Genomic DNA, 25548 nt, shown 5'->3' with positions numbered 1-25548 from the left:
TAATCCCCGTGTGGTCGAATCGTTGCGTGCGGCAACCTTCCCCACACAGCATCTTCGTATTGCTTACGCCGCCAACGGCAAGTTCCTCTGCCGGGTTACACACCGCACACAAACCTTACGTATGGACTTTCCATACACGCACACAGAGCGCATTAGTTTCCACGTTTTTAACTCTAGGAGCAGTGATATAATCCTGGGGAGCCCGTGGCTCAAGAGACACCACCCCCACATTGACTGGGTCACGGGTCGGATAATGGCATGGGGTGAGGACTGTCACAAGCAGTGTCTCGCTGCTGAGGACGGAGGGATTCAAGTTGCTGAACTGAGTACCACCTCCGAATTAGCCACAGTACCCTCTTGTTACCATGTTTTAAAGGAGGTTTTTTCTGAGTCCAAAGCAAAATTTCTGCCGCCGCATCGGTCTTATGATTGTGCTATCGAACTCCTCCCGGGTACCACACTTCCCAGAGGGAAACTGTTTTCTTTGACAGGACAGGAGCACCAGGCAATGACGAAGTACGTCGAGAAGTCCCTGGCAACCGGACTTATTCGCCCGTCGTCCTCACCAGCCGGTGCAGGGTTTTTTTTTTTCGTTAAAAAGAAGGATTCCACTTTGCGATCCTGCATCGACTACCGAGGATTGAATGACATCACGGTCAAGAACAGGTACCCTTTGCCCCTAATCGCTACGGCTTTTGAACTCCTCCAAGGAGCCCGGATCTTCACCAAACTGGACTTGCGCAGCGCGTATCTGACGAATTCCTTCACGTCTTTGCTGAGGTTGGGCCACCAGAATCTCTGTTCGACCACTGAACGCGTTTTTGCCATACCCGGGTGGCAGACCGTTTTGTTGGTATATGCGGCCCATCCAGACGTTCGTGGGCCGTCGGGAGCCAGCCGTTGAGGGGTGGGTGGGGTGGCGCGGGGGTACTGTCTCCTGGTATCCTCCCCAGGCTGGGTGTGGTCAGCCAATTAGTCGACACACACCTGCACCCTGTTTCGGCTGATTACACCCAGTACTTATAGGACACGGGGGACAACTAGTCCTCCGCCAGATCGTTGATTCCCATGCCTCGTTCCCACACTCCCGTATACTTGACCTACCGTGTACAGACCCTCGGCTGTTCCCTGACCATCATAGTAAGTTATTCTGATACTGCTGCTTTTCCTGACTGACTCGCTGATCATTGACCACGGACCGAATAAAGTCTCTGTACTCTACCTGCTTTCCTCTGGAGTCGTGCATTTGGGTCCGCCCTCGAGCCCCGGTCGTGACAGAAATCTTAAGAAATGAGTATGGATACTGCAGTAAAGAAGACAAAAATGTATCACTTTCATAAGGAATGTGAGGCGAACGTTTATTCACCATGTCATTTTCAAAGTGCGTTCACTGGAGTGAAACGTTGAAAATTTCAGTCAATTGAGTTGTTTTGGTGGCGTGTAATTTTTACAGTGGAACCGGAACTAAAATGTTGGAAAGTTGATAGTCACTTCAGTTGTCGTGAGTTTGAACAGTGAGCATCATTCCACCGAGAAGAAAAAAAGTTAGGGCACAGACTTCAGCCACTAGCGCTGCTAGTAAGAATGCTAAGCCTCTTCCATCACAAGCAAGGTGTTTGGAGGAAAAACAGCAGCAGGAGGAAGAGCACGTTCGCGAAGTCACGCACCATGTGACACCCCCTGGGGACCCTAAACACCTTGAAAACCCCAGTGAGGACGGTCTGACAAAGAGACAAAAGAAGAAGAGAAAGGATTGGAGGATACTGGACCGGCTGTTAAGGATATAGAGTTTTTCCGCAAAAACGAACTGCTGTAGAACTCACTGAAGACAGATTACAGGAAGCGGTCTGACAAAGAGACAAAAGAAGAAGAGAAAGGATTGGAGGATACTGGACCGGCTGTTAAGGATATAGAGTTTTTCCGCAAAAACGAACTGCTGTAGAACTCACTGAAGACAGATTACAGGAACAAGGCGAAGAGGCAACAGATACTCGAGACCAAAGCCACAGAACTACAGATCAGCGTGGACCACTTGCGGACCTGGTTTAAGTCCCTCAGGGACATGTTCACAAAGTTAGTATTTACGTTTAAATTCGGGAAAATTCTTCAAGTAATTGCCCTGAATGTAAATATAATGGAATTTATATACTTAACATATACCTACCATATATGTATGTACTTAGTATATTCTGACCGTATGCTAATATCATCTACCAGGATGGACAAGAAGAAGAGTGGGGATGGCCAGAAACATTTGACAGAAAGGGAGACATGGATAAGAGAAATTTGGATTTTTCCCACAAAGGTATCTACCACCGGTCGAAGCCAATCAAGAGTGTAAGTTCTGATACAGATATTGAACTAATCCTATATCTATAATTATACTTCAATATTGATTGATAAGTAAGAGATGAATGTCTGTACAATTGTTTGTCAATTTCCAAACACGCTGCGTTTACCTGTGTCAATTCATGTATTTCTAGTTGAAGGCGATCATCGCCGAAAGTCAGGGCGACCTGGATAAGGCTGAGCGGGCCGCGGCGGAGGAGAGGGTTGAAATTGACGAGTTTGATGAGAACGTCAACCCACCCAAGCCTTGTCTGTTTCCTCCGATATTGCGACCTTCCAGAGGAAGTCCAAGGAGAGCGGCGACATCCTGACGATGCTGCGTGAACGTCAAGGTCCTGAAGCCTTTCTGCGAGTCGGAGTCAAGTGACGAACACAGTCAGAACCGGTCCAATAGACCCCCTCCAGACAGGACTCACTCACGATTCAGTCATGGAGAGCTTAATTATTGCTATTACTGTTAATTATAACTACCATTGGTGCATTAGGCAACCCCTTGTATATCCAGACTTGCATCATTACTAAAATTGGCCAATAGCTGGTACGAAAGTTCGTCAAAAGAGTTTAGATTGGTTCAAACTTTGATGAAAATCACTCATCCCCACTCTAGGAAGCCATCTGACCATTTTGATTTTTAATGTATTTTCAGTTTCACTGGTGACGGACTCTGCCTACGTGTCCATAATTCAAGAGCTGTGAGTCAAATAATCGGAAATACTGACTATACTACGATATTTTGAATATCAAGTGAAAGGCAATTGTTAATTTCCTATTATTATTGTTTAAATGCAGTTTTGAAGGTGATCTAGGTTAAAACTCAGGGGTGTTGGATGCATGCTGATGTCTCAGTACACAATCAGCATGCGACCTCGGTGGTGGTAACTTCGCATCCCGTACTACCTGAAGGCCGAGAATGCATTGCGGCAAACTGTTTTGTAAAAAATATTAATATAAACCCCATCTCACCTTCACTACCCCACAAACACAAAAAGCTCAAAGTTGCCGCCAGACTGAGCCTGTCAGGCGTTTGCACCGTGAATATCCAGTATCATTAATCACCTGTACTGGTCTGTGGTCTCCACAGAGGGGGTTGATTGGGAGCTTGTGGTCTCCAAATGGAAGTCCGTCCTTCAACACATCCAAAATGTGCAAGATGGATTTCCAGGTATATTTTGCCAATGTGCTCATGGGCCCCTTGAAGGACGGGAACAACGAAAACCATGGCTTAAGCCAGGAGAGGTATAAATAATGTACCATAAAACCCAAACATTTCCAGAAGTAAACTGGGAATTGCTTCTTGCTCTGGATCCTCCAGGTCACAGGCCTCCAAGGAGCCGGAGAAGATCCTGATGAGCACGACACTCCTGGCAGATCGACAGCGCCTCTCCCTGGTTTATCAGACATCCGACCTCGAGGCCTTCCACTCCTTGGTCATACATTTCGCACCAAAAATGTATGCTTTTTCTTTTGAAGGGATGGAATGCAGGTTTGTATCTGTATTGAGACAGTGTTGTTTACAGTAGCAATTTATATGTTAAATGTTTTTGTACCTTGGGACAATGTTAGCTGCAATGCATTACAATGAGAATGCGCATCGATCACAAAGTGCAACCGCAGATGGGAAATTTCGCTACAGTCTTCATTATCCAAAGTACAAGATTGGTGGTTTTGTCATCCGCAACATTCTTGATAATCCAAGCTATGGCAATTATGACATACAGTCAATCAATGATTTTGTAGGGTAGTCTTCCAGCTAATATATCATATAATATATATTATCATATGAAATTTCATGTTTTTGTCTGGTTATTTGTTTTTTAGTGATTCCTTTGCATATTTTCCTTTTCATGGAAACAAGATTACAGATAAGTTTCAAATTTCAGAAGGGTTATTTAACCTGTATTTTTTTTTTCCAGGTTGACTATGCCGCCCTCTGTCAAGAAAAGACTGGCCTTGTCGCAGAAAGTTGGCCGGCAGCGCCTGTATCTGCCTTGCACATTTACATATGGTCAGCTGAATTCACTCCTGAACCAGGTCAAGAAGTATAACAATATTTCAAGAGATGCAGACTTCCAGAAGTACAGAAGCTTATGATTGGAACCCTTCACTCCTGTTGGAATCCCTTGACCCACTACATGTACCCCACATAAGGAAACAGAGTTTACTACACTAGAGAGTGAGTACTTTTTTTTTTTTCTTTTCTTAAATAAATAAATAAATAAATAGTTTAACTTCAGGTGTTCATAATGGTTCTAACGATACATCCTAGCTCTCTAGTCAAATGTCTTAATAAATGGTCATGGATCAGATCAGTTTCCTGTTAAATCAAAAGTTTAAATGGCTGTAAAGAGCCAAGATTGTCAGTGCTGTACATTTTTTTTTTTAACAAAAGAGATCACATTTTATTTTAATTCTACTTTTCAGAGCCAGTGATTTCAGACAAAGGAGTGCAAGAGCAAACACTTATGCAAGCAAATGTCAGTAGTGCAGTCATATTTTTAGAGGTAAGTATTTAACTTTGTTCCTTCAGGAATTCCTTTGGAACCTACTAGAGTTGAGGGTACCATTGTCGCCTTTATTGGCTAAAACGGAATTTATCAATTTTAGGCTTGGTTGAGCTGCAACTTTTCCCCAGATACTGATCAGATGTCCTTTTTGTGATACACAATTTAAATAAAACATAGGTCGACTTGAATTTCTGTGTCACTGTAAATGTAATGTGGAATCCTTGTCATTTATTATAAAAATGTTAAGACTGTTCCAATTCTTTTTCACCCCTGTGCAAGCTCCAGAAACACAGACCCAGACACCAAGATATGCTCCATCATCATCATGCTCATCATCACTATGTTCATCTTCCCGCCTTAAAGGACCCTTTACCCCAAGGAAGTTGAATTTGTTTCTGAAAATAAGAGACCCATGGAAGTTAAATATAAAGAACGCTTGAAAAATGTTACGTTCAGAGTACAAGGATTTGCGTGAGAAAAAATACTTAACTCGGGAAAGCAATCGCAAAAAAAGTCTCCATAATCAAGAAGGACCAGAAGATCAAACGCCATTGAATGGAGTTGTCTCAGTCTTCTCTGGCAAAACAACTGAAGGACACTAAGAACAAACTCAAAAATGCACTACGCAGAGACAGAAGTTTATAAAAAAAAAAAATTCTAAATCTCGTGTTACTTCTTGTGCTTCCTGTGCTGATGCAGACAGTGCAGTTGTGGAAAGATGAACTTGCTAAGAAAAATTCAATCATCATGGATTTAGAAAATGAAAAATTTGGTTTGGAGGAAACTGTTGAATCTCTTCAAGCCAGTGGTGACAAAGGGAGTTGCTTCAATAAAGAAGGCAAAACTTATTCTTTGGCGTTAAGACAACTTGTCTATGATTCTGTGGTGAAGAATGTACAAACCAGAAATATTCCAAATTTAATTGAGAAATTTGCTAAGAGATCAGAAATGCAACTTGATATGCTACCTATTAGGAGCACTGTGGAAATGATGACCAGAGAACTTGGTGTAATTTCAGATTTCCAGGCTGCTGAAATGTGCCTTTCACATGATAACCTCACACCTGGCTTTGATGCCACTATTCAGGAGGGTGATCATATTAATAATGTGCATGTTACTTCAGCTAATGCATGCCAGGACATTGCTATTGACTAGTTAGCTGGTGGGACTGCTGAGGACTATTCTTTGCATATTGAGGACAGTTTCAATCGGATCAGTGATGTGTATTGCAAATTTTATTAAAAAGAGAGACAAGAGAAAAAATTCTCAATAGTCTATCTAATACAATTACAGATCGAGCGGTGGTGAATCATGCCACTATTGGACATCTGGAATGCTCATGGCGTATAAAGCTGAATGAGCTGAATTGCCATTTACATCCATTTGCCAGTTCAATGAGGTCGGTACTGAAAAGTTTGGAACCTGAGCACTTAGGTAAAAAAAACTCGGGCACAGAATCTATCAGCCATCAGATAGTACTAGCGGTGAACAAATTCAGGTACAAAGATGGGCAAGGTTATCCAAAAGGTTTCACGTCATACCTGGATGCAGCTCATTTTCCAAGAGGACTGATTCCTTGTTACAGAGGTAGTTGACTTTATATCTTGTTCCACATTTCTGCACAGCTGCACACTTCCACTGTGATTTTTTTCAGAAATTTATTTGAAGGAGTGGTATCTTGTGGTGGCCTCCAGGATGATCTGCGTGCTGATGATAGCAATCCCTGTGCTCAGGTTGAGCTTCAGATTCCAGGACTTATTGGAAAATTACTGTCTGGCCATGGATGGCTATATTCTATACAAAGAGTAACTCGCCAGTTAGCCATGTCGATGGCATTGGGATTGTTAAGGACGTAGTTAGTGTTCTCAGGAAATTTTGTGCTGCCCCCATGGATACACTCACGACAAAGACCGACTTCTTTGGCAATGCATTGGAGGCCTCTGATCCCTTGGTGCAGAAACTGCAGGAAGGTCCATTGAATCAGGCTGTGTTTGTTACCATGATGGGGGCCTGTCTTTCCAAGGCTGGGGCTGTTCTACAGAAGCAGTATGAGAGGTATTTTGTGATTGATGTCACTGACCAGTTGCGCAAGGAAACAGAGTCTGCTCGATGTCACAACATCGACGCTGAGCAGGTTATGAGCATGTTCAGTGCAGCAAAGGATCGTGCACCAAATGCCACAATGTGCTTTCTGTCATCTCGGATACGAACTCAGAAGAACTCTGTCACAGATTTCCTTGACAGCCTGGAACTGGGAAAGAGGAAGAAATTAATAAATTCTTGGCAAACGCAGGAAAAATGGAAAATGGAAGAAACAGGTTGAGGTAAAGAAAGAGATAGCCAGTCGACTCTCAAAAGAAGAGCAGAAAAAGAAAGCCCTGGAAAGGGATAAACTGGATTGTGTGCTAAAAACATGTAAAACTAAGTCATTGGATATTTCACAGCATGCTGAATTCAGTGACATTGACCCTTCAGTCCTTGAGAAAGTGAAGGACATCCTGAATGGAAGGGTTGTGAGGTATCAGATATCCCATATTTGGTTTGACAAAGAGACAAATAAAAGGACTGTTTGTTTTGACAAAATTGAAAAACTGCTGAAGAGAAATGGAGGCACAGAGAATTGGATATTGGCAAGAGGGGCAGACCTATGAAGAAGATGCAGAGGCCTATGACGTTTCAAAGTACAGGATGGCTGTGGATCTTATCTGTGAAGTCATTTCTTAAAGAACAAGAATTAGTGTATAGAAACTGTGGGACATTGATAGGCAGGTAAGAATCAAGCAAAGCAAAAGGCTTTGTTCACTGGGCAAGAAAAGCCCAGATAACACTTTGTTTTTCATTATCTGGGTGTGTTTCAAAATGTTTTTAAATGTTATTTAAATTAGAATTAAATGAAAGTTTCTTCCTTGATTTAAATGGAAGTGGTTGGAATCTGTTTTACTTTCATAGGGCTTTATTCACTGAAAATTTCATTCAAATCCATTGATAAATAAAGCAATGGCAGTCGTTTTTCAGTCAGTACTCCTATTTAAGGTCATAAATGTTTCTGACTTTCCTATTGTTTTAAGGTTAATTTAATTAGCCCTGCGCAGTCAACTTGAAAACTTTTTTCATTATTTTACTTATAGTAATGGTTTTTGTGTCATTGTAAAAGGGTTTTTTCAAGCTCTTCCCAATGGTACAGAAATAATGTAATATGTTAAGTCTTAATCATTCTGTAATTTTTTAGCACAAAATAAGCAAGGGAGCTGGTGTAAACAAGTTTTGTGCAAAACTATTCATGAAACTCTCCATTGCAACACCACTGTAACTTGCATCAAGCCTGGTCACTGTCACACCCCGGACAGCCACAACCCCACCGTAATTGGTCGGTTCGTCAGCTCTGCACACAATACTCTAAAAGTGCCATTCATATAAAACTTCAGAGCCACACCATAATTTAACTTTCATAGTAAGGTGGGGGCCACAGAATATCTTTGGGGCCGCAAATGGCCCGTGGGCCACTCTAAAGACTCGATAAGATTGTTGACTTCAGGAGGCATCCTTCACCACAGCTGAATTACGATGTCCAACTGTCTAGTGTCAACCGTCGAGACCTTCAAGTATTTGGGAATTACAGTCTCAGAGGACCTGAAGTGGGGGACAAATATCAACTTCATCCTTAAAGAAGCTCAGCAAAGGATGCACTTGTGGCTTCTGAGGAAGCACGGCCTGTCACAAGAGCTGTTGAGACAGTTCTCCACAGTGGTCATCCAATCAGTACTGTGTACCTCCATCACAGTCTGGCTTGGGGCTGCCACAAAAAAGGCCAAACTCAAGACTGCAACGGACAATCAAAACCGGTGAACGGATTGTCAGCACCACGCTACCCATTGTTGTCAGACATGCTGATGTCTCAGTACAGAATCAGTATGCAACGTCTGCATTGGTGCCTTCGCATCCTGTACTACCTGATTAACCAACCTATCTTTGGCTAACAGCTGGTTGTTATACCGGTGTCATCTGCCCCAAAAACAGGAAAAGAAATACATGCCGCTACTGGATTTCCATACAGAACTTGCAGACTCTCTCATAAAAGCTTCCCTGGAAGCTGCTGAGCTATCGCCTCCAACGACCCCACCTCTGGCTCCACTGCAGAGGATATTCACACCTTCAGCTGACCTCAGACTCGACAAATATGACCATTTCCTGTTCCATCCAGAAAAACGGTCGATGGAGACTGTGGAAATCTGATTATTCGCAAATGGCCTGCACAAAATGCAAAGTTGTGCTCTGCTTCAACAAAGACCAAAAGTGTTTGACTTTCACAGTAAAAAGTAATTTGTACATCATGAATGGCAGGTGGTCACAGACTGAGGACAGTCATTTGTCACCCAAGTCATGTTCAGACAGAAGGTCCAAACCTTTTCAAAACAATAGCGTTGTTTTCCAGTCTTCGCATGTAAAAAAGTGTTCTGTATTACAACACTTTTTATTGTTTGGTTTTGTTCAATATTGCTTTCTAGTTACACCTGAAAGCTAATGTTGCAAATTTGCAACCTCCCAGAATGCATTGCGGCAAAACTGTCTTATAAAAAATATTAATATAATTGAAAATTTTAAGTCCAGCAGTATCATTTTCTGAAAGTTTCAGATTTTCTCTACAAAATTTTACGTGGTCCAGATAGGGTGAAATGATATTGGATTAACCTGAAATTTTCAAGGTACAGTACGTATGACATGACCTATTGGATTAAGGCTTTTCATTGTTCAGCGGAGTATTCCTTTAAAGAGAATAATATTAGCAGTCAGTTTGCAACGAACATTGCTGACTATGCTAGCAAGGTGTCAAAAAAAAAAAAACCCAAAAAACGGGAAGCTGCCGCTCAGAAGTTGGCAACTAATTTGAAGGCTCAATAAAGTATCTTTCAATGTCAAACTGCCATTCAAGAGTCAAGTACAAGGCCAGTTTTATGCTTTCATTCAAAATAGTACAAGCCAACAAAATTCTGTCTGAGGGCGAGTTTTTGAAATAATGTATTTTGTGCCCTGTAGAACTAATAGATGAAGATATCAGCAGTTTAAACAAAAAAAACTGAGTCATTCACATTTTATTCTTTAGCGCCTGATGAAAGCAATAATGTTAATGACACTGCTCAGCTCCTCATTTTTATCCGTGGTATTAATGACACTTTTGAAATCACAGTTTTTGACAATGGAGTCTCTGAAAGGACAAACTCGGGGAGAGGACATGTTTGACTTGGTGTCTGCTCTCAACGAAAATATGAAGCTTACTTGGAGTAAGCTTATCAACGTCACCAAAGATGGATCTCTGGATTTAAAAGGGAAAAACGTTGGCCTGCTGAGGAGACTCCATAAACAAGTGAAAGATGAAAACCCTGACCAGGATTTAATTTTCATCCACTGCATCATTCCCCAAGCATCTCTATAAAAATCGGGTGTTACAGCTGGATCATGTTGTGAATCCTGTCATGACTTCTGCACTGTGTTCCTGGAGGAAACCGATGTGGATCACCAAGACCTGCTTTATCATTCTTGTGTCCACTGGTTAATTTTGGCCAAAGTGCTTCAACACGTGTGAGAGCTCAAAGAGGAGATTGGCATGTTTTTAAAGCAACTGTCATGCTCCTGGCATCCTCCCCAGGCTGGGTGTGGTCAGCCGATTAGTCGACACACACCTGCACCCTGTTTCGCCTGATTACACCCAGTACTTAAAGGACACAGGGGACAACTAGTCCTCTGCCAGATCGTTGATTCCCATGCCTCGTTCCCGCACTCCCGTATACCTGACCTACCGTGTACCGACCCTCGCCTGTTCCCTGACCATCCTAGTAAGCCTGCCACTTCTGATACTGCTGCTTTTCCTGATAGACTCGCTGATCATTGACCACGGACCGAATAAAGTCTTTCTACTCTACTACTACTCTACCTGCTTGCCTCTGGAGTCATGCATTTGGGTCCACCCTCGAGCCCCGGTCGTGACAGCAACTAGGTAAGGCTGATGAATTTTCTGAGCTGATCAACAAGAGCTGGATATGTGACTGTGTTTGCTAAGGACATATTTTCACACTTGAAGAAGCTCAGCACAAAACTGCAGGGGAAGGATCATTTTGTGCACGACGTACACAAACATGAAAGCCTTCAAATCCAAGCTGTCTTTATTCTTGGGGCAAATTTTGAACAAGTCATTCACTCATTTTCCTACACTAGCCACGCTGAAAGAGCCCGGAGCAAAAATGGAGGAATAGAGTGAGTCACTGAATGCACTGCACGGAGAATTCTGTCGTTTGGTTCTCGAATTTCAACAAAATTAACAAGTCACTTCAGTCGGTGGCCTGTCCTCTGTTACAAAACCCCGACAGCTTCAGAGGAGCTGCAACTCGAACTTATCGACCCTGTCGTAAAAGAGAAGTTCAACTCTCTGAAACTAAATTACTTCTTTGCTTCACTCAATGAAGCAGTGTTTCCAAGGCTACTGCGGACAGCGCAGGAGATGCTGTCATTGTTCGGCTCGACCGACGTGTGTGAACAGACCCTCAGTATCAGGAACATCAACAGAGCCAGCCACAGATCCAAGTTGATAGACCAACACCTCAAATCCATTCTGAGAATCGCCACAACAAAACTAACTCCAGACTTTGATTCTCTGGCTAAAAAAGGAGACCAACAACACTGTTCCCATTAAAATTGAAAGTGTCTCTCTGATGCGCATGTTAAAATAAAAATAAACAAAATAAACAGTACACGCAGATCAAATATAACACCGCTCCACCACAGACGAGATTGCTACCACTATTTCGTCCTTGCACTGATATTTTTTGACTTTTGGCACTGATGATACAAACTGAATAGAACGAGCAGGACAGGTACATCGTGTATCTTGTGCTGACCCGGCCCGTCTGTCAAATTTAAAAGTCGATGTGGGCCCCCAAGCCAAAAAGTTTGCCCACCCATGCAATAGACTCGGGATCTTTGCACAACTCTGACTTATATGAAATATGGTATGACAGAATATCTTTGTTCTTGTTTGTATGTTCCTGTTTCTCCGTACTCAACAGGAATGTCGTACTTGTGTGGCACAGACGGCCAGAGACAAATTCCTTGTGTTGTTAAGACATGATTTGACTGAATGAAAAACGACTGAAAAATAGCCAGGGGTCTGGGGGCTGCAAGCATGATCAAAGAATGATCATCAATTTTAACGTGCAAGTTTTATAAATGTATTATGTATAATGAAATATATCTATCACATCTATAGATAAGTGCTTTTTTGTTTTTAAAATGTACACAATATGATCGTTCATTATTTAGGTGCATACCTTTACCCCAAAAAATTACAAATTCAAATCCAAATTCAGCTAAGTAAACTACTAAATTGGATTCAGATTTGCATCATGGCATGCAAGCATGCTTGCATAACGTGTGTATCGTATCCATTCAAAAACATTTTAATTTCTTGTTTTTGTAGATTGAAATGCATGAATTGGACAATTTCATGTTTCGTTATCAATAAATATAACAGACATTTTTACAAGTAATTGTTTCTGAACGGTCACCTCGTTATTGACGACCCTGTCTGCAACTGGGGTTGGTTGTTTCGGTGGATCTTGCGTCTCAATACTGGGAGTAATGGAAGTAAACATGTCATTGTCATTTCGTGTGAACTTCCAATGCCTTGAAACCTCTTGATGCATAGTCAACGGTATCCTGACAACACGTGCACAATGCTTTACCCGGTCGATCAATTTTGCAAATGAAATCCCTTAACAGAGTGGTAACTTCCTTCTTTCCAACGGTATTGACAATTTCTCGTTCCATTGAAACTTATTTTTGACATTTCTATCAATTTCTTCCACTCTCGAGCACTGCCATTGTGTTCACTTGCAAATGGGCCCATTACTTGCCTGTTCCACATTCAACCAATCAACAGACGCGTATCATATTTTACGCCTCGCTTCCAAAAGTCGGATCGGAAAATGAACGAGTGTGGATTATGGCACGGGTTACGGTTGGAATATTATAGAAAAATCCAAAGTATTTTTTTTTATCTATGCAATTTAAAAAGATAGAATTCTATCTATAAACGGAAAAATCATATGTCTGGTTGTTACATACTTGGCCATTAAAGCAGATTCTGATTCTGATGTCCTGTGAGGTGAACAGTTAAAAGGTGGAATCTGAAAATTTGCTAACTTTGTCGCCAGAAATTGGAATGGTGGGAAAGCAGGAATTGGGAGTCAGTTGAGAAATGTGGAAGTAGAATGTGCTCCTCAGTATGTACATAATTAAATTTGGCATAAAGCATAAAAATCTATTTTTCTCTATTCTGTAAAAACAACCTAGAGGCTCGACATTAGATCACTCATAGTGCAAAGATTATGAACGCCACTTATGACTCAAATATATCCCTGATGACAAGGTGAGTTTTGGACACAGACAAGGCAGGGTACAGACGCCCGCTAAACGAGTGCTTGTAGTAATAAATAGGAGCAAGACACTTCCCTGGAGTTACATTGAAGAACGTTAACGTTCCACCGTCATAGTCGAGGAACACTCCCACCTGCTCCAGACTTTCTACAGTCACAGGGTTTTCTATCTGGTTGTGCACTGCATTCAGCTTCCCTCCATGAAATTCCAGGCACCAGGAGGATGCATTGTAGCCCAGAGAGGAGGTGCTCCCTGGACCTTTCCTGTCCATATGCGACTTGCAGAGTCCCACCTTCCAGGTGCCTTCGTCCTCAGGCACGTACACCTCCCAGTACCAACGGCCTCCTTCAAAGCCTTGATTGGCCAGCACCTGCGGGGAGGTGTTGAATCGAGTGTCTTGATCATCAAAGGACTGCGCGACCACATTGTAGGCCACCTTCCTGTTGTTATCTGACAGCCTCAGCTTGGGATGGGCTGTATTTGCATCCAAGATGGGGACAGTTCCATCTGCACAAGAAAAGGAAAGAGGGAACTTCTTGGGCAGGAGAAAAGGACTTACATTAAAAGATTGGGGACTTGTGTCGCACGACTTACACTGGGAATTTTAGGACCTGGGACTTTACCTTACGAAAGACTCAACTTAAGAAAACTGAAATTATTTAATAATTGTTTTCCCATTTATATTTGGAAAAAGTGTCTTTTGAAGAGACTGTGCTTTTTTTTATATAGTTCTAAATTGGGAAGAAATGTTACGTTTTGTGAAAAAACCTGGCAACCCAAAAGTTATGATGTGAACAGAGGCCATGTTATGGAAGTATCTGGAAGGAGCGATAAAATATTTTGGGGGGTATTCAAGTATCACGTTTAAGGTAAAATCGGGAATTCATTGATGCATTTCGATATGAGTGCCTCAACTTGTGTTTTGACATACAAGCTCCAATTCAGTCATTTTTTTGCTTTGACTTTCAAGCAGATACCAGCGGTGCACAGTGGCAGTGAATTCAACCCTACTCACTTCAACAGCACTTTGGAAAATACTTTACTACTATTTCTTCAAAAGGGGGAGTGTCATTTAGTGCCACTCATACTTGACATTGACTGTTTAAGAATTGTACTTTGTGTATTTAAACGACTACATTGTTTTTTTTTAATTGATTCGCAGTAACTCAGGAGTTACTTGAAACTGAAGGTTGAATTTTATTGTGACCACAACATGCCGTAATTTCTTGAGTATAATACGTCAAAAAAAAATCTTTCTACCAATGTATAATGCACACCACCAATTTGCTGCTATCCATATGATCAAAATATTAGGAATTTTCTGTATTTCTATTTTGCTAGATTTGTACTTGTATTTTTTTTTTTTTAAATCATCCGTACAACAATCATTACGAATAATCTTTGTGCATCTACTGATGATGTGATAATATACCATAATTTCTCAAAAATAATGCGAATTTTTTCCCAAAATATTTTCCAAAAGTCAGAGATAGACATATACATAGGTATAAATGAAAAATAAAAAATACAATCACATTGTGTAGTCGTATACAGTTACCTAGAGTGGTAAGAATGGGATACATATACATTTCGATATGATATTTGATGTCTTATGTTACATATTTATGTATATTATGGTAATGTGTGCCACCAACCTGAACTCTGACCTCCTGGGGGGTGAGCTATGCATTTTATGATTGTTAGCGTAGTACATTTGTTGCTACTGCACCAAACATCAGAAACGACTGCCCGTGAGTTTGTTTTAACTTAAAATCCCAATGACACGAAAAGCATGATTTTTAGTATGTTTAAAAAAAAAAAGGCAGCTGGAATGAACCCATCCATTTTTCCGCCACACAACATGATTTTGACATATATGGCTTTTTGTAACTCCCGTCATGAAAATCCTCTCGAGGGATTTGTTTTGGAGAAGAAGCAGGAAGTGACGTTATTAGCAGACGCCCACTCAGGCGGGTTCGTGTGTTAGTACCAGTTTTACCTGCAGCAAAGTAGGTCTTTTTTCCTTCGTGTTAGCTAAAATGCCAGCTCGTTGTATTGCTGGACATTGCTCGAACACTCAAGAGGATGGATTCACTCTTCACACTTTCCAAAAGGTCCGGTTCGTCGTGAAAAATAGATTGCACAAGTGCAAAGGATGAGAGCTATGTGGGTTCCAAATGACAGTTAAGTGTGTATAGAGCTATTTAAAAAAAAATAAATAAATAATACTTGGGGGGGTGGCGATGAACATGGCATTGTTAAAATCCAAAGCCCCGCCCAAAGCAGGTCAGAGTTCTCGTTGGTGGTGCACATTACTGTAATATAAATATACATATAAAAATGTGTAAAATCAGACATCGAATATCATATTGAAATGTATATGTATACCTTTTTTTACCACTCTATGTAGCTGTAAATGACTATACAATGTGATTTAACTTTTTATTTTTCATCCATGCATAAATATAATGTGCTCTAATGACTTTTTGAAAATATTTTGGGAAAAAATTCCACATTACTTTTGGGAAACCCCACCTCTCACTTAACACAAGTTTAGTTTTACAAGCTTTCATCATAAATTAATGGAAGGCGATCAAGTCTCACAGAGTGCTGCATGGAGGTCTCGGTCCAGATCGGGGATGACAACAGTGGCCAGACGCTTCTCTGTCCATGCCCTAAGAAATTTCATCTGAGCTTCATTTACTTCCTCTTGGGCCTCTAGCTGTTCCAAACAAGACTTCAGGCCACTGAGAATAGAAAACAAACACCACATGAACATCATTGACCATTTATGTGAAAATAACTTAACTTCTTAACACTGTTAAGTGGACTAAAAATTATTTTCAACATCTTCACGTTTTTTAATGGAATCGGTGGTCGACTGATGGGTATCCTAATCGTAGTGAATTGTGTCTGTGCATCAGCCCAACTTTTGCATGACATTTTTAAATTATCTTGTTTAAGATTAGAGTGGTATGGTTGGGAAGGTGTAAAAGATTGGCCTTACAGTTCTGAGGGCCGTGCTTCAATCCCAGCCCTGCCTGTGTGGCGTTAGCAAGTTCTCCTCGTGCCTGCATGGGTTTTCTCAAAGCACTTCTTGTTTTCTCCCACATCCCAAAATCATGCCAAATTGCCCCTAGTGTGATTGTGAGTGTGACTGTTGTCTGTCTTCATGTGTTCTGCAATTGGGTGGCAACCAGTTCAAGGTGTACATCGCTTCCTGCCCGATGACAGGTGCGATTGGCTCCAACACATACGCAATCCTCGTGAGGATAATAAGATCAGAAAATGAATGGATATTTAAGATTAGACCCTGCCAAAAAAAGCTAAATTGCAGTACAATGGACTAGTTACACGAGATCTGTGACGTAGTCCAATTTCTCATGAAATATACGCTTTCGGGCATAACGTGCACCTCCAAAAACCAGGAAGAAACCTATGTAGAAAGAGCATCATCTATTTGCTGCTTTCCATATGCTCAAAAGAGAGTGTTAGTTGTATTTTATTTTGCCAATAAATCTTTGTGCAGATCCTGAACTAATATATACATATTTTATACATATATATATATATTTAAGTTGGGAGAGTTCCTGCATAATGTATTAAAAAAAAAAAAAAAAAAAAAGAAAAAAACAATGTTGCTTGATATCACAATGCTGCAACGAATGGTTGCCTGCCTGCTGGCATTCTCCAATACTGCTTTAGAACATACTTCCCCTGTTCTTAACACTAAATGCCATTAATCTGGGAACCTACATAATACACAGATTATAAAATATAAAACAATGTACAGTGTTCCCAATTTTTGGCACTCTCTGCTGTTTATACATCACTGTATAAATATGATTTGTTTCCATAGTAAGATTAAAGTAAATGACTTACAGTTGTGGGACTTCGCTGTACTCCTGTGACCCACGAAAAAATTGTCTTGTTAAGTCATTAATCATACATATGTGTCATATTACATTCACACGCACCATTATAAAGGCTTGGTCCTGAATGACATTTTCTCCCTTCGCATTGATCAATGTGTCCCTGATGTAAAGGTCCTTCTGGACTGACTGCAGGGAGTTGTTCAGGTGGCCCAGTTTCTCCTCAAGGCTCCCCATCACTCTGCTCTCCTCCTGTTGCACACATTTGAGCACTGATTGCTCCTCCTGCTGCAGGGCCTCCCTGATGGCCACATACTGCTGACACACCCCCGAGCGCACCTTGCTCAAAACCGCCTGCAGATGCCAGAGGAATTGGTACAGGCAAAGACGGTTGTTTTAACAAATTCAATCAATCAAAACATGATTATAATTTTTAAGAGCCACAATGAAAATCATCCAGCTCACCAGCTTGACTCTTTGGGCAGACAGGAGGGCAAGGTTATTGGTGTGATCCCAGAGTACAAAGACATTACAGTAATCCCTTCTCTACTTAAGAGGATCCCCTATCGCGGACTCAGTGCATCGTATTTTTTCCACCCCCCACAAAAGTCAGATCGTCTTACATTAGATTCTACAGTGCCTTTTGAAAGTATTCGGCCCCCTTGAAGTTTTCAACCTTTCAGGCTTAAAACATAATGATATAAAATTTAAAATTTTTTTGTCAAGAATCAACAACAAGTGGGGCACAATTGTGAAGTGCAATTAATTTTTTGGGGATATTTTATACTTTTTTTCACAAATAAAAAACTGAAAAGTGGGGTGTGCAATATTGGGATATATATTATAATATTTGGGACACATCGGGAAAGCCTTAAAGTGAAAGAAAGGAATTCGAATGTTAGGACAATGACCGAGTTGGTTGAAATTAGTCAATACGGTAGACCACTGGTTAGAGCGTCAGTTTTCTCCGTGACTGAGTGACTTTTCTCCAGGTAGTCCGGTTTCCTTCCACATTCCAAAAGCATGCATTAATTGGAAGACTGTAAATTGCCCTTAGGTGTGATTGTGAGTGGAAATTGTTGGTATTTTCGATGTGCCCTACGATTGGCTTGCCACCAGTTTAGAGTGCACTCTGACAGCTAGAATAGAAAGTGATGAAAGTGTTCAAACTTTGCAATAATACAATGAGGTTGATTTCATGGACGAGGGACTCCGAATAGGTGGACTCGATGATAAGTTATCATGTTGACACAGCGATATAGTCCCTGCCGAAGTATTTTCTGGAATGCTGGAGAAGATGAGGTTGTCACGCATACTTGCATAAATTCCAAACTCTTCTGGAGTTTGGTGAATTCTTGTCAAAGCAAATCAAGTGAGACTGACAATTTCTTATCGTATGAGAAGAAGGCACCCATCTCTGTCGAAGCCAGTAAATATTCAGTTGAAGTGGAGGAATCTGTTTTTTTTCTCCTCTTCATTAGGACCTCGATAGAAGCGCCGGGGTCCTCCATTGCTGGTTGACTCATTGGTGTCCTCTATGCTGCACAGATGGTGTGGCAGTCTCAAAGTTACCGTTGTTAGCAACGCTGAAGGAGATTATAAATAACGAAACGAGAATCCGCCGTCAAAATAAGCTCGTAAGAAGAAAGATTCTTGCAATAGTTTCTTTCAATCTACATGAAAAGTCCCTTTTATCTTCAGATCATGCCTTGTCAGCATACATCTCAGTGTCCTATTGCCCAAGCATCTACATCGTGTGTGTGTGTTTGTGTGCTTCCTAGTTCAACATCATTTGCCCAAAGCGAAAGGTTTGATAAAATACTGTTACTATATAGAGATCGCGCGCGTGATGTCACCATTGTTTGCAACGCCATATTGCTGGTCAAACAAAGCTGCTCAGCAGTGCAGGAGTTGCTGAATCGGAGCAGATTTTTTCACAATGCCCGACCTGTTGTGTTGTTGGTTCTCACAAAGGATGAGAGAGTTCTTCAAAGAGATCATTCTATAGAATACCAGCTGAAATGACCAGAAAAGATTGATGGATTTCGGCAATTAAACGTCATGGATGGTGCCCAACTGAATACACACACTTGTGTAGCGAGCATTTCATTTCAAGTAGGAATTATTCTTCTCAATCTCAAATAACCAAGAAGTATTTATAATGCCAAGTTGACTCATTTGAGAACAATGCATATTTAAAAAAAAAACAAAAAACAGTTAGTTTACGGGAGTTAACGTGTGGCCGCAATACGCTTCCGTGTACGGAGGAGACGACTCCCTGTCCTAATTTCTTTTCCAAATCATAGTTAATTAATGAGTTTGTGTAAAACCAGGGGTCATTTATTTAAATATTGGTATTTGTATTGAAAAGAAATCTGTGTGGGTCAATCACAATGTGGGATTTATTCCTGATTGAGAACAGCTCCAGCAATGAAGTACTGTATTTTCCGGACTGTACGTCCCTCCGAAGTACAAGTCACAGAACCCATAAAATCCATAAAAACGAAGATAAAAACATATATAAGTCGTACTGGCGTATAAGATGAATTTTGGGGGGAAATTTATTTGATAAAAATCCAACACCAAGAACAGACATGTAATTTAAAATTAAAATGACAATTTCAAATAAAAATAGGGACTGGCAATATGGTGGTGTAGCCGCACGATTTCTACAGCATGTTTGAAACTCCAGAAACTTGGTTTTCTCATCCACATCACCCCACTTGCCCTATGTAGGAGCACACAAATACCAATGTAGATGACATTTTGTGTAGATGTAATCTGAAGGACATGAGTGACTATACATAAGGTGATGGGACAGCTATATTTGCTTCTATTACGGTGCAATTTGTGATCGCAATTAAGCAAATTAAAGCATACTTACTTAATTCAGTCTTATTAAATGAATCATTTTGAAGTTAACGTTGTTACATATTCTTTGTTCAAAAGAAATGCAATAAAAAAAGATTTTTCCCTTAAATAAGGAATAATTGTGTTAATGATTGTGATTAGAGCACAGATCAAACTAATTGTGAATATTATTTTGGCCAAAATCATCTAGCCCGACTAGAAATCATAGGATGAAAGACCAAAGAAGATTGATAGATGTCATGAAGACATGAGGGCAGTTGGTTTTTTGAGGACGCAGAAAATCCCGAACAAGATAAGGCAAAATAAGTACTTCGTGTTACACAAAAACATTGAATAAAACGTGAATAATTTAGTTTCTTACTCTGAAGGCTTCTTTTTTCTCAGTGAATTCAGTCACTCGGTCTTTTGTTTCTTGTTCCAGCCTCTGCAGTTGGTTGATCTCCTCTTTCATCTTACCTTGGAGAATCACAAAGCTCAATTTTAAAACTAAGGCTGTCACTATAGAATTTTTTTTTCTGTAATCGACTATCCTATCCAACATTCCATCAGTGATCAAGCAGGGTCATGTGCCACTTGTCACTATGTCACACAGTGACATAAATAGATGAACAAAGACACAATAGTCATCCATCCATTATTGTAAATATATTTTTAGAACAATTAAGTACACGAGGATACAGAGTAGATGAAAAGGTCATTTAAAGAGACACATTGGTGATTGGCTTTTGTTTTCTTTCAACGCGCTGATTGGTCCAAAAATTCTGGAAATTAGTACAACAATAAACACACTTGCATTAATTAATGGCTATAAATGTATAGCTGCAAACAGAGTTGCCAACTTATTCACTTCCAGATCAATTTGTCTAAATTAACATTTAAAACTCGAGAAAATTACCATCGGACAGTTACTACATTATATTATGTAACAGGATAAAAATCATTCAGAATATTGTTCATTTTCACAACATACTTTATAATTATAATCATTAACAAATTACTGCTTCTATCGTTGTCATTTCAACATACTGCATTTTCCGCACTATAAGGCAGACCTTCAATGAATGGCCTATTTGAAAACTGTTTTCATATATAAGGTGCACCGCATTATAGAGCTCGTGCACGTGATGTCACCATTTTCACGGCGCCATATTGCCAGTCAAAAAGAGCTGCTCAACAGTGTGGGGGACATTGAACTGGAGGGAATATACACAATGCCCGAGACTTGTTGTGCTCTTTGTTGTCACAACAGACGAGACAGATATCTAAAGAGATCATTCTATGGAATACCAGCTGAAAAGACAAAAAGCTTGATGGATTTCGGCAAAGATCGATGGATTTCGGCAATTAAATGTGATGGATGGTACGTACACGACCGTGCACTCCGTTTCAGCTAGGAATTGTTCTTCTCAATCTCAAATTTCCAAGAAGTATTTATAATGCCAAGTTGGCTCATTTGAGACCAATGCGTTTAAAAAAAAAAAAAAAAAAAAACAGGAGTCGTCGCCAACATACACGGAAGCGTGTTGCGGTCGTATGTTAAACTTCAGTAAACCTCTCAATGACAGACTTTTATTTTTAATATGCATTGTTCTCAAATGAGTCCACTGCATATTTAAAAAAAGAGAAACCGTCGGTCACAGTGATGTTTACGTAGGTTAACGTGGCCGCAACACGCGTCCATGTATGGGGGCTGATGCCTATCCCAGTGTTTTTTTTTGTTTATTTGTCAAAGTTTAAAGTGTGGCCACAACATGATTCGTGTATGGAGGAGCCGACTCGCTGTCCCCCCAATCATAGTTAATGAAGGTGGGACTGCATCAATATCCGCGCTGAGCCCATTCCCGTTTGCGTTAGTAATGGATAGGCTGACAGACGAGGTTAGACTGGAATCCCCTTGGACCATGATGTTCGCACGCAGATGATATTGTGATCTGCAGTGAAAGCAGGGAGCAGGCGGAGGAAGAAATAGAAAGACGGCGGTATGAACCAGAAAGGAATGAAGATTATCTGAAGTAAATCAGAATATATGTGTAATGAGAGGGGCGGAGGAGAAAGAGTGATGCTCCAGGGAGAAGCGATAGCGAGGGTGGATGACTTCAAATACTTGGTGTCAATTATACAGAGCAATGGTGAGTGTGGTAAGTAGTGAAGAAACAGGTCCATGCGGGATGGAGCAGTTGGTGGAAGTTCCCTGGTGTTTTATGTGACAAGAGTCTCTGCTCGGATGAAGGGCAAAGTTTATAAAACAGTGGTGAGGCTGGCTATGATGTACAGATTAGAGACGGTGGCACTGAAGAAATGACAGAAAGCAGAACTGGAGGTGGGAGAAATAAAGATGTTGAGGTTCTCCCTAGGCATGAACAGGTTGGATAGGATTAGAAATGAGCTCATTAGAGGGACAGCCAAAGTTGGATGTTTTAGAGACAAGGTTAGGGAGAGCAGACTTCGATGGTTTGGACATGTTCAGAGGCGAGAGCGTGAGTATATTGGTAGAAGGGTGCTGAGGATGGAGCTGCCAGGCAAAAGAGCGAGAGGAAGACTGAAGGTTGATGGATGTTGTGTGGGAGGACATGAGGCCAGTGAGTGTTAGAGAGGAAGATGCAGGAGATAGGGTAAGATGGAAAAAGGTGACACGCTGTGGCGACCCCTAACAAGACAAACCAAAAGAAAAATAAGTTAATGAATGAATTTGTGTAAAACCAGGGGTCATTCATCTAAAGGAAAAATCCAGTGCTTTGCATGAACAGTGTATCCAATAGGTCATGTAATATGTACCCTATTTTGACAATGTCACACTAAATCCTCTCTCATTTAATAGTGTTTTGACAACATTTACGTCACCAATTACAAATTTTAAGGGGCGCTGCCATCTTCGCTAGTCACATGATGTACGTGGGCATATGTGACGTGTACTGTGCCGTTACAAATGCTTGATTACATGGGACACCATTAGGCTCAGTGCTAATTTCTCGAATTTATCCTCATCTGATGAAGAAATAGCAGTATCGGTTGATCGGGAAGACTGAGGAATACTTTCATACAGATTTGAACCTGTGGCTGTAATTAATGTCAAATATTCAGATGGTTCTTCGGGCAGAGTGACGCGGAGTCTGACTATTCGGAGGGCTCCACGCGACATAAGTGCATGAACAAAGGCCCCCGGGAGCTCCAGGCCGGCAGCCGCGCATGGTTCTTCGGATGGAATGATGGAGTCTGACGAGCGAACTCCAGCGGCGGTGGCCTTTAGCCAAGCTTCGGTGGTGGCGGAGTCTTTTAGCCTAGCTTCGGCATCCGGGACTAACGGCCTCCACCGCACCCAGCTTCGTTAGCCCCGGACGCCGAAGCTAGGCTAAAGGCCTCCGCCGTCACCGAAGCGCGGCTAAAGGCCTCCCCTGACGTTGAAGCTCAGCTCCCGGCCTGCCTCCGGAGCTCGCTCGTCAGATTCTGCATCATTCCCATTCGAAGAACCATCCACAGCTGCCGGCCTGGAACTCCCGGAGGGCCTTTGTTTACGCACATATGTCAGAAATCTGAGAAATCAGCACTGGGCATAATGGTGTCCCATGTAATCCATCTTTTGGAATGGCACGGTACACGACACATACGCCAACCCAGATCATATGATTCGCAAAAATGGCACAGCCCATTAAAATTCAGTTACAGTTCAGTTCACACTATTAAACGAGACAGGATTTAACATCGCATTGTCAAAATAGGGTACACATCATGTCTTATTGGATACACAGTTAATGCAAGCACTGGATTTACCCTTTAAATATTGCTATTTGTATTGAAAAAAATCTGAGCGGGTCCATCACAATGTGGGATTTATTCCTGATTGAGAACAGATCAAGCAACTAAGTATTTGTATGCGTCCAGACTTTTCTACACTTTCAAACTCTTCCATGTAAATCTCGACGACTTACTCAACAGATACATGTGTAGATCTAGTTGTCCAAGACAAGCGGAAGCGGGTTAACAGTCGACTTTCTTATTGGCGAAAACATCGACTTCGGCATTAAATATGGGTCTTCTACGCCAAGTGTCTCACTTTTCCTCGTACCTTTGTTGATTATCACCTTATAAATGTTTAACCATATCGGACAAAACTCTGGGCGTTGTGCTATAAGCCATATTTTTGTGCGGTCTCCAACCGACTTAGCATTGAAGAATGCTTTGCTAGACCCTCATTATGCCCAGTCATATAACTTTGGTGATGTAGGTGCACGGGCTCTATAAGGGGCATAGAATAGAAGCTACAGTAGTGGCGGGGGTTGCATTATGCATCCACCAGATGGAGCTGTCCTAAAGGGAATGCCAAAACAAAACCGCCTGCAACAAGTATTCCCCAGTACAAAACAGTGGAAAGAAAGGAGGTTGTGCCAGGTGGGTTGGTCAAGGATTCCTCTCCACCCGAAACAATATATTGTACACAACCACATGTGGGCCACGATTTTTGCCTCCATCATCACGACAATCTGTTCCAGCTGTTTTATTCTGTGACAAAACACTTTTTGCCGCAAACCAAAAACACACTTTCAGGTCATTTTCAGCGACCAAAAATTTGATGAATCACTAATTATACTTACTCTGAGGTCTTGCTCTGCCTCCCTGATGCGGATGCAGCGATGGCTGCGGTCGGAACTGACAGCGGTGGACATTGTGCACATGCAGGTAACGCACTGCTGGGAGTAGATGCAGTTGATTTCCTGGTTCTCCTGGCATCTCCAAACAGAAACTTCCTCTGTGGGGGGAACCAGTGTGTGACTTTGGAACACGAGTGACTCGACATGGAGACGAAGATGCTCCGCACACATGGAGTCCCCGCACACAAGGCAGGTCCTCACCGCCAACTGGTGCACAGTTTTAGGGCAATAATGGCACTCTACAAGGTCTGAGCTTCTTCTCTTCGGCTGGGTGGATATGCCAATCCTGGTGGGGGATCCTGAGACAACAGCAGAATGCCTGGGGAACATCACAAATAACTCGTTTTTATTGTGTACAGATGACAGTGATAGCTGGGAGGTTGAGGCCGCTGTAAATGAATGACAGCTGGTAGGGGAGGCCCTTGGGTCTTGGACAACTTGCTGGGGTTTTTCAAGAGGAGGGATGCCACATAAATGTACTTCAGTGGAGCTATCCGAGGTATCCAATTCCACAATTTCAGATGAATTTGGTTGCTGTGAGCTTCCTTGTGGCACACCACCTGTGTTGTGCGAAGCTATCACCTGAGGAGGATGTACCACCATCCCACATGGAATCGACCTCTTTCCTGGTTGCTTCCACACTGGCGAGATGCTCTGCTTTCTCAAGCAGGGACTTTACAGATGTCTCAATGACACCTGACCTCTCACTTGTCGATGATCGCTTTGTATCAGGCTGCGCTGGAGATTGAGTGCTGGCCTTCCCCTTCCCGAGAAGCCGGATGGCCAGTGAGGGGACAGTCAGTGATGAATCTTTATTTGACGTCCCTGAAAATAAAAAGGAACACTCAGTTCAACTGAGCTTAAAACAGCAAAAGGAAA

The 25548-nt window shown here is 41.6% G+C and overlaps 1 protein-coding gene across 4 annotated transcripts; it reads right to left on the bottom strand.

Moving 5' to 3' along the window:
• Positions 1–3873: 3873 nt before the first annotated feature.
• LOC133502509 (E3 ubiquitin-protein ligase TRIM11-like) lies at positions 3874–25254 on the bottom strand. Of its 4 annotated transcripts, none has more exons than XR_009795488.1 (7): positions 24613–25254; positions 20385–20479; positions 17258–17506; positions 17163–17185; positions 15885–16027; positions 12410–13787; positions 3874–7104 (listed from the first exon to the last, which is right to left on the bottom strand). XR_009795488.1 is itself a non-coding variant. In XM_061823383.1 (7 exons), exons 1-7 carry the CDS (start codon positions 24746–24748, stop codon positions 13243–13245), a joined length of 1104 nt encoding a protein of 367 aa, XP_061679367.1. In that variant the 5' UTR covers positions 24749–25254; the 3' UTR covers positions 9786–13242. The 4 variants fall into 4 exon arrangements, 3 of the variants coding, with proteins under 3 accessions (XP_061679367.1, XP_061679366.1, XP_061679365.1); XM_061823383.1 differs by lacking the exon at positions 3874–7104 and having other exon boundaries at positions 9786–13787; positions 17258–17404; positions 17492–17506; XM_061823382.1 differs by lacking the exon at positions 3874–7104 and having other exon boundaries at positions 9786–13787; positions 24613–24767; positions 24871–25254.
• Between the last annotated feature and the right edge of the window lie 294 nt (positions 25255–25548).

This window comes from Syngnathoides biaculeatus, chromosome 6 (assembly GCF_019802595.1).
Source record: "Syngnathoides biaculeatus isolate LvHL_M chromosome 6, ASM1980259v1, whole genome shotgun sequence".
Classification (NCBI taxonomy): Eukaryota; Metazoa; Chordata; class Actinopteri; order Syngnathiformes; family Syngnathidae; genus Syngnathoides; species Syngnathoides biaculeatus.
The sequence above is the reverse complement of the archived record's forward strand: the minus strand, read 5'-3'. Positions and strand labels throughout refer to the sequence as shown.